Source organism: Laccaria bicolor, genomic scaffold, assembly GCF_000143565.1.
Source record: "Laccaria bicolor S238N-H82 LACBIscaffold_51 genomic scaffold, whole genome shotgun sequence".
Classification (NCBI taxonomy): domain Eukaryota; kingdom Fungi; phylum Basidiomycota; class Agaricomycetes; order Agaricales; family Hydnangiaceae; genus Laccaria; species Laccaria bicolor.
The window spans coordinates 233,515-245,846 of record NW_001889922.1 but is presented as its reverse complement, the minus strand read 5'-3'; the positions used below and the strand labels follow the sequence as shown (position 1 = coordinate 245,846).

General features: G+C 42.9%; 2 protein-coding genes across 2 annotated transcripts; both read right to left on the bottom strand.

The window, feature by feature from the left end:
• Positions 1-1,464: 1,464 nt before the first annotated feature.
• Positions 1,465-2,063, bottom strand: LACBIDRAFT_312359 (uncharacterized protein; the record flags this gene model as incomplete). The annotated part of the gene is made up of 4 exons (XM_001888072.1): positions 1,465-1,542; positions 1,601-1,697; positions 1,751-1,926; positions 1,980-2,063. 4 exons carry the CDS (start codon positions 2,061-2,063, stop codon positions 1,465-1,467), a joined length of 435 nt encoding a protein of 144 aa, XP_001888107.1.
• Positions 2,064-2,449: 386 nt separating this feature from the next.
• On the bottom strand, positions 2,450-3,247 carry LACBIDRAFT_333471 (uncharacterized protein; the record flags this gene model as incomplete). Its single annotated transcript, XM_001888071.1, has 4 exons — positions 2,450-2,587; positions 2,638-2,770; positions 2,820-3,201; positions 3,229-3,247. The coding sequence occupies 4 exons, from the start codon at positions 3,245-3,247 to the stop codon at positions 2,450-2,452; spliced, it is 672 nt and encodes a 223-aa protein (XP_001888106.1).
• Positions 3,248-12,332: the final 9,085 nt, after the last annotated feature.

The window sequence follows — 12,332 nt, the reverse complement described above, 5'->3', positions numbered from 1 at the left end:
AGCGAATTCAGAAGAATTCATATTAAAATAAAAGTCATTCATATATGATCTAGATTGAGTACAGTAAAACTAAAGTTATTTATATATCATAATCTGAGGTCTTTCCCTTTATATAATGCTGCTGTAACTGAGCCTTGATCACAGAGTGTGTTTTGGGGTGTGTATTAGCATGCCTTGGCCATCTTGAGAGTATTTATTTTCAGTTTCAGAGAAATGCCTTTGAGAACAATTGATATTTATGTAGAGGTATTGAAAGAACAATTTTGGTGACATAAAGTGTTACAAAAAGAAATCATTGTCCATCTTTTTTTCAATCATTTGCATAACTTTATTGAAGCCTGGGTAGAGGGGGGATTTAATCCAGGATCTGAGAGCCATTTCCGCTCTGAATGTTTGAGAGTTAATATTGTGCTGGGTGAAATTGATCTGGCGGTGGCCAGTGGAAAATGCTCACTCTGCATCCACAGAAGTAGCTGCAACAATTGTTGAAAATAAAGGAACATAAGTGTGAATAATGGTGCTTACCTGGGGCTGAGCAGAAATCAGAACCCATTTGTGAGAGTTGTGGTCAGGACTGTGATGCATTGTGCCAGTACATCATATAACCTCCCATTTCCTTGATTGTTTCCGTTGCTACCCTGGGTTCATCAAGGTAAGCCTGAATGTGGTCCTTGACAAACTGATTTTCTTTTGGTGCATATTGTGATTGCTTTGGCTAAAAATTGAATTCAATAACAGGATTTCAAAGATATTTTTACCAATTACCTTGTTTTCCTCCCCTCTTAGCTCATTCTCCTCTTCACCTGCATATACACTGTCTCAGTAATCACATACTATACTTTTTATAGACTTGATTTGTTGGACATCATGACCATGGTCTTGAAACCATTTGACACTTGAGACAGTGACAAATATGTAGGGCTACATATGTAGAAACATATGCTCTCAAAACTGCAGGATACACTGTAATCTCTTTTGTTCTGATATATTTGCCCTCAATTTCTAAGTTTGGTGATGGAATTGTACATCCATCATATGCATAAAACAAACTTACAATAAAAAAAGGGATCAGATCCAAAAAATGAACAATTAAATATAATCTGAATTCATATTCAGAATACGCTAAAATCTTGGCCCAGGAAGTTCAACATATTCTAAATATGAGTTTAGATCATATTTATTCATTCATTTTTTGGACCTGATCCCTTTTTCTATTGTAAGTTTGTTTTATGCATATGATGGATGTACAATTCCATCACCAAACTTAGAAATTGAGAGCAAATATATTGGGGGAACACTGGTTTTGGCCTATTCTGCAGTTTTTATTGCCTACACTTAAAATATCCCAAAGAGGTCTAAAAATATATAATTTACCCACGGATACCTGCAGATAGTCTGGGTAGTTACCTGAATCCATCAGTTGAGCCCAAATATGGGTGGATTTCGGGTTTACCCGGGATTAGCCTATCTGTGACAGTCCCTATCCCGCACTGCTTGAACCATTTGTGAAGGGACGTGACCCGCAATTGCAGGCAGATAGACCTGCGAAGATCGAAGTTACATCAACAAGAACATGGTTGAATTAATCTGATATTCATACCTTCATTAACCCCTTCGAATCATCCCCTGTCCATTGCTTAAAACCCCGCCCTTCATGAAAATGACGCAGCTCGGGAAATGTCGGCACAACTGCAATCCTACACATACAGATGAGAATCACACATAAAGAACGGAGCAGATGGACACCTACCGTCGATCAATGTCAGCAAGGATTTCCGCCGCACGAGCTTTCGGGTGTGATTCTTTGATGTACTGTGTCACCCAATCAACGATGTGGTCCTTGAATGTACCCTTGATGACCTGATGAAGGAGGTTGGGTGCTATCAACTCGTGTATATCTGCATGAGGAAAGGAGTCCGTAAATGGCTAAATATAGTGTTTAAAGGTTCAGTCCATAGGACTGCAAAAAACCAGTGGACCGAACTGAACTGGACCATGGACCGGTCTTTTTTTCGGTTGCAGTTGCCCCAATTTGGGGTTGGTCCGGTTGCCGGTTGCCTCATTTCGAAAATCTTTTAAAACCGTTCAAAGACCGGTTTTAATCGGTTGCAACCGGTTAAACGGTTACGTGCGTTACATAGCCTTGTAACCACGTTTATTGCCTTTTATGGGGTTTTTGTTTCATCAAAAACGGTTAAGAATTGAGAAAGATATAACCAAATCCATATTTTGCCCAAGTCTCTAGGAGATGTAATTCAGTTTCAGTCATAGCTATGTCAAATCTTCATTAAATCTCTTGACAATTGGTAGAATGATGGGTATTTATATGCTTTACCATTTTATATAGCCCGTTTATTTTTCAGAGTAATAATGGTTGAGATACAAATGGTTTATATTGATATAATAAATTATACGCAAAAAAACCGGTCTGGATCGGTCTGAACCGGTATCATGGACCACAAAAGACCGGTCCTAGGTGGTTCGGTTCGGTTCCCTCAATATCTGGGTCGGTCCTGGACCGGTTGCGGTCCACGGTTGCGCGTTTTCGGGGCAAAAAACCGGACTGAACTGAACCTTTAAACACTAGCTAAATATCATTATTGAAAAGATTGCACAAGCAAGATAAGGATGACGTACAATAACGTCGCCAACAATACCATAGTCATCCCATAACTCTTTCAGCGTGCAGCCTTCGAGTAAGGTATCAGTGAGAGCCTGGGAACGGCGACCCCCAATCGGACCGTCCAAATTGTCGGAAGGTGCTGTACACCTAAATTAATCTGTCAGTGGGAGATTATGTCCAAAACTATTTCACTTACTTTGCACACCAGTCCTGAACAATGCATGCAAGCAGAGCTTGTTCTGGGTAGTCGGCAATGTAGGGTCCAAGGCCATAGACCACACGTCGGTAATGGCCATCTCCGCAGCGCGTAACGCCACAAGTATTAGTGACCTTACCCCAACAACACTGAGCCCCCTGACCATACAAACAGGCCATGGTTGATGGTGCCTGCTGATGAGCCGATGTATATGTTGACCCCATCAAAGCTGGCTCGGCCACCCATATCTTCTTGAGGAGTGGTTCTGTGTGCCGGCCGACCAGCCTAATGATGAATTGACCCTGCTGAAATTGCCTTGGATTGTGGGTCAGCTGAACAGCTTTTGATTCCTCACAATATGGATCAGCCCACTTGCCGCACCCTGGCTCAGCAAAGTCAGTTTACATACCCGAGGTCATGAATCTCATTGTGAGCCCCAAGCAGAGATGAGGCTGGCCCCCATCTGTTGCCATCTCCAGCCTGGATATGGCCTGGCCCAGTCGGCACCACACTCCCTACCATTCTTTGGCTTGTCTCCAATTAAACAATTTATGTTGCCATCTGTCCCGTGATGATAGCCAGCCTGGCTAACACATGGCCTAACTAAGTTTACTTGTTCATATGTTGTACCAACCCCCCAGTGTTCTTTGCCATGTGCTGCATTCAAAATCACCCTCTGGTTTTATGTTTGCATCAGGCCAGTGAGTACATTAGCTGGTCCTGTATTCTGGTGCAAAGTTACTGAGCAGACAAGGTCATTGAATCTGTATAAATGCATGGAAACAGCCAATCAAACATGTTCAGATGCAAAATAATGGAGCCGACAAGTGGGAAATAGTACAAATACCCGGGTTTCACCTTGAGTGATTGAGCCGATTCCATATTAAATCATTGTGTCTGGGCCAGTGCATTTTTCAGGGAAAGGATGTGTGAGCTGGCACCATGTCCGGGTGAAATTACACCAAGCAGACATGAATTACATCAGTAAAGGTGCACATCGGGTGATGCAGGCATTTAAATCCCAAACTGTTGAAGTACGTTGGCTGGTGCCATGTCCGGATGCAAAATAATCGAGCAAACAAGTGAATGAAATTGGTAAAAATGCCTGGGCTGCACATCGGGTGATATTAAATTGTTGAAGTACTTTCAAAGGGCTGGGAAAACAACCGATCAGACAAGTGAATTAAATCAATAACATTGCCCAGGCTGCATCTCGCATAATAGAACATGTTTAATATTAAATTGTTGAAGTACTTTGGCTTGTGCCGAGGCTGGGTGGAAAATAACCGAGCAGACAAGTGAATTAAATCAGTAAAAGTGCCCGGGTTATGTCTCGGATAATAGAGCCGATCCAATATTAAATTGGTGAAGTACTTTGGCTGGTGCCAAGGCCGAGTGGAAAATAACCGAGCAGATAAGTGAATTAAATCAGCAAAAGTGCCTGGGCTGAGTCTCGGATAATAGAGCTAGTGTTTGGAAGTCCGGTCTCGTGACTGGAAAAAGACCGTAACCAGACCGGACCAAGACCGCAAAAGACCGGACCTGCGGTTACGGTCTTTTATTTTTGAAATGTAAAGACCGCAAAAAGACCGGTTAACGTGAACAGGTCTTGACCGGTTTGGACCGGTTTTTTGTAGCCCCTTAAATACCCTTTAAAACGCACCCAAGAACGTACGATTTGGTAAAAAAACGAGAGAGATATGAATTAAAATGTAAATTACTTTTGGGAATAATAGATGTACCAGACTTATTTTATAGAAGCACCAATACCTAACGGAATTTAACGTTCTTGGGCTCGTTTTGAAGCTATTAGAGATGTTAATAAATTTACCGATTCATAATTTTAAAATATTGGCCTAAAGACCGGTCATAAACCGGTTAAAACTGATGCAGACCGAAACCGGTCTATAGACCGCAAAAAACCGCGGTCTGCGGTCTTTTTGCGGTCTGGTCTGGTCTTTTGACTTCTGGGGAAAAGGCAGACCGGTTACGGTTACGGTTAACGCCCCTGGGCATCAAAAAACCGGACCGAACCGGACTTTCAAACACTAAATAGAGCCGATTTACTATTAAATTGTTGAAGTACTTTGGCTGGTGCCAAGGCTGGGTGAAAAATAACCAAGCAGACAAGTGAATTAAATTGGTAAAAGTGCCCAGGCTACGTCTTGGGTAATAGAGCCGATTTAATATTAAATTGGTGAAGTACTTTAACTGGTGCTGAGGACGAGTGGAAAATAACCGAGCAGACAAGTGAATTAAATCAGTAAAAGTGCCCGGGCTGAGTCTCGGATAATAGAGCCGATTTACTATTAAATTGTTGAAGTACTTTGGCTGGTGCCAAGGCCGGGTGAAAAATAACCGAGCAGACAAGTGAATTAAATCGGTAAAAGTGCCCAGGCTACGTCTTGGGTAATAGAGCCGATTTAATATTAAATTGGTGAAGTACTTTGGCTGGTGCCGAGGCCGGGTGAAAAATAACCAAGCAGACAAGTGAATTAAATCGGTAAAAGTGCCCAGGCTATGTCTCGGGTAATAGAGCTGATTTAACATTAAATTGGTGAAGTACTTTAACTGATGCCGAGGCCGAGTGGAAAATAACCGAGCAGACAAGTGAATTAAATTGGTAAAAGTGCCCAGGCTGCGTCTCAGGTAATAGAGCCGATTTAATAGTAAATTGTTGAAGTACTTTAGCCGGTGCCGAGGCCGGGTAAAAAATAGCCGAGCAGGCAAGTGAATTAAATTGATAAGTACTTTGGCTGGGTGGAAAACAACCGAGCAGACAAGTGAATTAAATCAGCAAAAGTGCCCGGGCTACGTCTTGGATAATAGAGCCAATTTAATATTAAATTGGTGAAGTACTTTGGCTGGTGCCGAGGCCGGGTGGAAAATAACCGAGCAGACAAGTGAATTAAATCGGTAACAATGCATGGGCTGGCGTCTCGGGTAATAGAGCCGATTTAATATTAAATTGTTGAAGTACTTTAACTGGTGCCGAGGCCGGGTGAAATATAACCGAGCAGACAAATGAATTGAATTGGTAACATTGCCCAGGCTGCGTCTCGCATAATAGAACCTGTTTAATATTAAATTGTTGAAGTACTTTGGCTGGGTGGAAAACAACCGAGCAGACAAGTGAATTAAATCGATAAAAGTGCCCAGGCTGCATGTCAAATAATAGAGCCGATTCAATATTAAATTGGTGAAGTACTTTGGCTGGTGCCAAGGCTGGGTGGAAAATAACCGAGCAGACAAGTCAATTACATTGGTAAAAGTGCCCGGGCTGCGTCTCGGGTAATAGAGCCAATTTAATATTAAATTGGTGAAGTACTTTAACTGGTGCCGTGTCCAGATGCGAGATCACAGCAGACAAATAAACCAAATTGGTAAAAACGCTTGGGCTGCATGTCAGGTGATGCTGGTAATTTCATATTAAATTGTTGAATTACCTTAGTTGGTCCGGGTGCAAAATCATGGAGCAGACAAGTGCATTAAATCGGTAAAAATGCCCAGGCTGCATCTTGGATGACAGAACCGATTTCATATTAAACTGTCCAAGTATTTCAGCTGCTGCCATGTCCAGATGCATAATCACCAAGCAGACAAGTGAACCAGATTAGCAAAAATGCCCAGGCCTCACCCCGGGTAATGCTAGTGATTAAATATTAAAGTCCTTCAGCCACCCCTGTGCCTGGCTGCAAAGCCACAACTGAGTGGATTCAATTGGTAAAAACGCCCGGAAGTACTTCAACCATGCTTTGTTCAAGTGGACCACTACCGAGCCTACAAGTGAAGTATATCACTGAACATGCCTGGGTTGCATCCATATCATTTCAGTCTGGGTGTAATATTACCGAGCAGACAAGATAACACAACTCATGAGAGTTGTTCCCCGAGCTCGGAGCCATTCATACACCAATGCCAAAGAGACAAGTTAGTTATAACTTTCACACCATCCGCCTGGTGCCCCCTCTCAATGCCATCATTGTTGACCGACAATTACTAAATCAGGCACTAGTTTCTCCAATAGGTGTAATCCTGCCCCCATTCTGCCCACCAGTCATGAGTATAGTATTTCCACTGTTACTGGACTATTTCTCTCCAAACAAGTTCCTAATCATATCTTGGTGGTGTTTATTATATATGGTGTGGGGTTCACTTAAGGCTGGGGTAGCTAGTAGGTTGTTCAAAGAGTATTGATCAGGTAAGGAAGGCAGGATGTTTTGAATATGTGTTTTGGTGGATACAGAGATATGGCTAGAATGTTAGTGACTATCCACGTACCATTGTCCTGCTCCATATATAATCTTCTGAAATCATTATCTTGTCTTGTCAATCTCTGTAATTCCTTTAAACTTCTTTCTAGCTATCCCATCCCTACCTCCAACCCACTTTTGACTCTCATTGGTGAAACTGTGGTGATGTAACGAATGGATACAATGTATTCCTCCCTCCTCTCCATGCACCATTTACCAGGTAAGTTCTCCAATTAGAACCTTATATCTTCATGTCTTGCAAATAATAATTGAACATATTCCTCTGGAACTCCCATGGGATTTATATGTCTTCTGGGCATTTTGTGCAATACAGATACTCAGAACCCCAAATGGCTATTCTGAGCTACCACAAATTAAGGATATATAATATACACTGTATTCTTTCTGCTTTGGGGAGACTACAGTAAAGGTATACATACCATGGGGAACATTGAGGGAGATGCATGTCAACTACACTACTATACGTTCTTGTTTTGAGTATGTCATAGACTACATCAAGATATAATTAGCAGGGTTTTTGGAGAGAAGTGGCCCAGTAATGGTCAAGATATAATGCTGATGACAGGAGGGCAGGATGGAAGGATGGAAGGATGGAAGGATGGAAGGATGGAAGGATGATGGGATGGCGGGGGATGCGGGATGGCGGGATGGCGGGATGGCGGGATGGTGGGATGGTAGGATGGCGGGATGGTGGGATGATAGGATGGTGGGATGGTGGGATGGTGGGAGAATCCATTCACTTGCAACTTTGCAGCTGGACATGGCATTAGCTGAAGGACTTCACCAATTGAATATCAAATCGGTTCTATTATCCGATGTGCAACCCGGGCATTTCTACCAATTTAATTCACTTGTCTGCTTAGTCATTTTGCACCCAGCCATGGCACCAGCTAAAGGACTGCAACAAATCAATATTAAATCGGCTGTATCACCCGAGATGCAGCTCAGTTATTTTTACCGATTCAATTCACCCATTTTCTTGGTTATTTTGCATCCAGACATGGCATAGCAATTTGATATCTAATCACAAGCAGCAGCCTGGGCATTTTGACTGGTGACTTCGCACCGAGACATGGCACCAGCTAAGGTACTTCAACAATTTAATGTTAGATTGACTCTATTATCCGAGATGCAACCCATGCCCAATTCAATTCACTTCTCTGCTATGTTATTTTTTACGTGGCCTCGGACCAGCCAAAGTACAACAATTAATATCTTTCCCCCGAAGGGGCCAGCCCAGGCCCTTTTACCCAAATTTAATCCACCGTTTCTGCTTGGGTAATTTTCCAACCGAGCTTGGGCACCAGCCAAGGTACCTCAACAATTCAATATTAAATTGGTCTGTTTTCCACCCAGCCAAAGTACTTACCAATTTAATTCACTTGTCTGCTCGGTTATTTTTTACCCGGCCTCGGCACCAGCTAAAGTACTTCAACAATTTACTATTAAATCGGCTCTATTATCCGAGACGCAGCCCGGGCGCTTTTACCAATTTAATTCACTTGTCTGCTCGGTTATTTTTCACCCGGCCTCGGCACCAGCTAAAGTACTTCAACAATTTGATATTGAACAGGCTCTATTATGCGAGACACAGCCTGGGCAATGTTACCAATTTAATTAATTTGTCTGCTCAGTTATATTTTACCCGGCCTCGGCACCAGCTACAGTACTTTCAACAATTTAATATTAAATCGGCTCTATTATCCGAGATGCAGCCCAGGCATTGTTACCGATTTAATTCACTTGTCTGCTCGGTTATTTTCCACCCGGTCTCAGCACCAGCCAAAGTACTTCACCAATTTAATATTAAATTGGCTCTATTATCCGAGACGCAGCTTGGGCACTTCTGCCAATTTAATTCACTTGTCTGCTTGTTGTTTTCCACCCAGCCAAAGTACTTACCAATTTAATTCACTTGTCTGCTCGGTTATTTTTTACCCGGCCTCGGCACCAGCTAAAGTACTTCAACAATTTACTATTAAATCGGCTCTATTACCTGACACGCAGCCCGGGCACTTTTACCAATTTAATTCACTTGTCTGCTCGGTTATTTTTCACCCGGCCTCGGCACCAGCTAAAGTACTTCAACAATTTACTATTAAATCGGCTCTATTACCTGAGACGCAGCCCGGGCACTTTTACCAATTTAATTCACTTGTCTGCTCGGTTATATTTTACCTGGCCTTGGCACCAGCCAAAGTACTTCAACAATTTAATAGTAAATCGGCTCTATTATCCGAGACGCAGCCTGGGCACTTTTGCTGAATTAATTCACTTGTCTGCTCGGTTATTTTCCACTCGGCCTCAGCACCACTTAAAGTACTTCACCAATTTAATATTAAATCAGCTCTATTACCTGAGACGCAGCCCGGGCACTTTTGCCAATTTAATTCACTTGTCTGCTCGGTTATTTTCCACCCGGCCTTGGCACCAGCCAAAGTACTTCACCAATGTGTTGTCGTATGCCGAGAACAGTGACTTACCAAGTGCCGAGCTTGGACGCCTGGGTTCAAATTGCAGGCAGGTAAAAGATACTGGCCGACATTGTCTTCCAATGTTGGCTTGGCTTAGTGGTTATGCTGGGAGGTGTACGTCATGTATGTATGCCCTGGGTTCGAATCCCAGAAGTCACTTGCAGCGATCGCAGCTCTTGTTTTTTATATTTACTATGGATCAAGTTGAAAATTTGAACTATGGAGGTAAGTTCTGCCCGGTCTGCCTCTGCTCGGCTGCTAACTTAAAGGCCCAACTGAGAAGCCGGCCTCAGTGAAGCCTCGGCTGACCATGTTCATACATTTTTGTCCACAGCCGACTCTGTGATATCTACATCTGACCAGCTGACCCTGGTAACCAGAGTCGAGGGCCCTCGGCCGACCACCAACCCAGGCCACGGTCGAAATATCAGCCGACCTTGCATAGCCTAGCTGCTAATCAGAAGTGATGGCCCTCGGCCGATCACCTACCCAGCATTGTTCAAACTGTCAGCCGACCTTGCATGGCTTAGCTGCCCCCTCGGCCGATCACCTACCCAGCAATGTTTAAAACTGTCAGCCGGCCTTGCATAGCTTAGCTATCTTTCATCAGCCAAAAAACTGTCAGCCGACCTTGCATTGGTTAGCTATCAGCCGATACACAAATACAGGGACTTGACTTCCCAGCACAGCTTCCTCCTACTGATCGGTTTATGATAAATCTATGTAGTTGGCCGACCCTTCTTCACCTTGATACTGGGATCACATCAGCCAATTCATCAACACAGGGTTATTGGCCCTCATCGGCCCATCAGCAGGCCCCATCAACTATGGCCTGTTTGTATTGTCGGGGCTCTCAGTGTAGCTGGGTGATTCCTACTAACTGCCCTGCTTGCATTTTGAGACAAAGTGGTTAGGCCAGGATAGAGAGCATTAATTAGAGATGCAACATCATTCCCACATTTCATTCTTTCTGGCAGAAGAGTAGAACCATCTGCATTTGTATGCTTCCCATGCCCAATTTCAATAAGCCATCGTGCAAAGTCTTTTTCTTCCTGTGAAGTATTCTCCAGACGCATATTCTCTTTCAAAGTCAGAATGTTGACAGATGTCCAGAGATGTGATCGCTGAAAACACTGGCTGACAATTTGTTCCCGTCCACCTTTGACAACTACTGGAAGAATTTGTTGAAAGTCTCCTCCAAAAATAACAGTAACTCCACCAAATGGTACATCTGGTTGATCTCTAATATCTCTGAAGCTAATATCAACTGCTTCTTGACACAGTCTATCTTGCATTGGTACCTCATCCCAGATAATTGCATTGACAATTTTCATGAGATCTGCTAGATGTGTCCCTTTCTTAATTGAGCAACTTTTTCCATCATGGAGTTGAATTGGAATACGGAATGTGGAGTGAGCAGTTCTTCCTCCAATCAATAACAGGGATGCAATGCCAGAGGATGCAACACAAAGAACTATCATTCCATTCCCTCGAAGATGGTAGCAAATGGTATTGTAAAGAAATGTTTTTCCTGTTCCTGCAGGACCATTCAAAAAGAACATTTTTGGTGTGTTACTTTCTATTGCATTTATAATGGCATCATATGCTGCACGTTGCTCTGCATTGAGTTGACCAAGTCATTGTTGAGCTTTATCTCTTTGGTCAGCCTGATTATATGCTAATTGCTCAGCAATTAGGCGATTTCCCTGAAGTTGTGCCCAGTGACAGGCAAACTGGAAGTGGCATTGGTGGACACTGCTCTAATGACTTTCCTTTCTTTCGTAGCTCTCCCCCTCCTCCCTCTTGCTCCTACAGGCTGAGGAAGAGGTGGAAGAGCTGCAGCCAATGCCTGTAAATGAGCAGGTAAGTGTGGATACTGAATACCATTTTGGTTAGGATGCCCCATATTCTGGAAAAAAGCTTGTTAGACAGATGGAAAATAGCCTAATGGTTTTTCTTACCACATCTACCATAGCAGCAGGTGGAAATAGAGGTGGAGGGGCAGCAAGGGGGGAAGCATGAGCCTAAAAGATATATTAAATATTAGAAAAAGAGATATAACTCTGCAACCTACCTGATTTTGCAAATTACCCACTTGTGCAGCCATCCCAGGAGTAAGGTGAAGAATTTGACCATTATATAGAACCTCAACAAATGGATCATCACCTACAGGACCTTGAGGAATTTGAAGAGGAGCAACAGGGGGTGGAATAGGGAAAGGAAGACTAAAAGGTACACCACCACCAACAGCAGGATTTTGAGGTGTTCTCCTATGCTCAGGACTTTCCAACATCCTTTCTTGACGCTCTCTTGCCCTCTCAATATTTCTATGCCTTTGTGGAGTATTAGGAGGAGAATCCCTAGGGAATAAATGATAGTTAAGTAATAAAGGCAGGGAGCAAAAGAAATATCCTACATCAAGACCAAAAGGACAACTGAAGCATATATTCTGATTACCAAAAAAAAGAGAAAAAGATCCACATATTGAAGCAACTAACCAATCAAAACCTTGTGAAATCCTATCATCAAAAGTGATCAGAAGCAATCCAAGTGGACAAAATGTCAATTGAAGGTGTCTAAAAATAGTTGAAGGCTTTCCATAATGATCAAAATGTTATCCAGAAACTTACAAAATAATGTATCAGAGTTCGTGGTGGTTTGTGGAACAGTGAGGCAGGAGCAGCCTGAAGCCGTGTTGAGAAGTCTCGTGAGGGTGTGAAGTGCTTAGTAAGATAAAGCTGAATTTGTCAGCCATCAATCCTTGT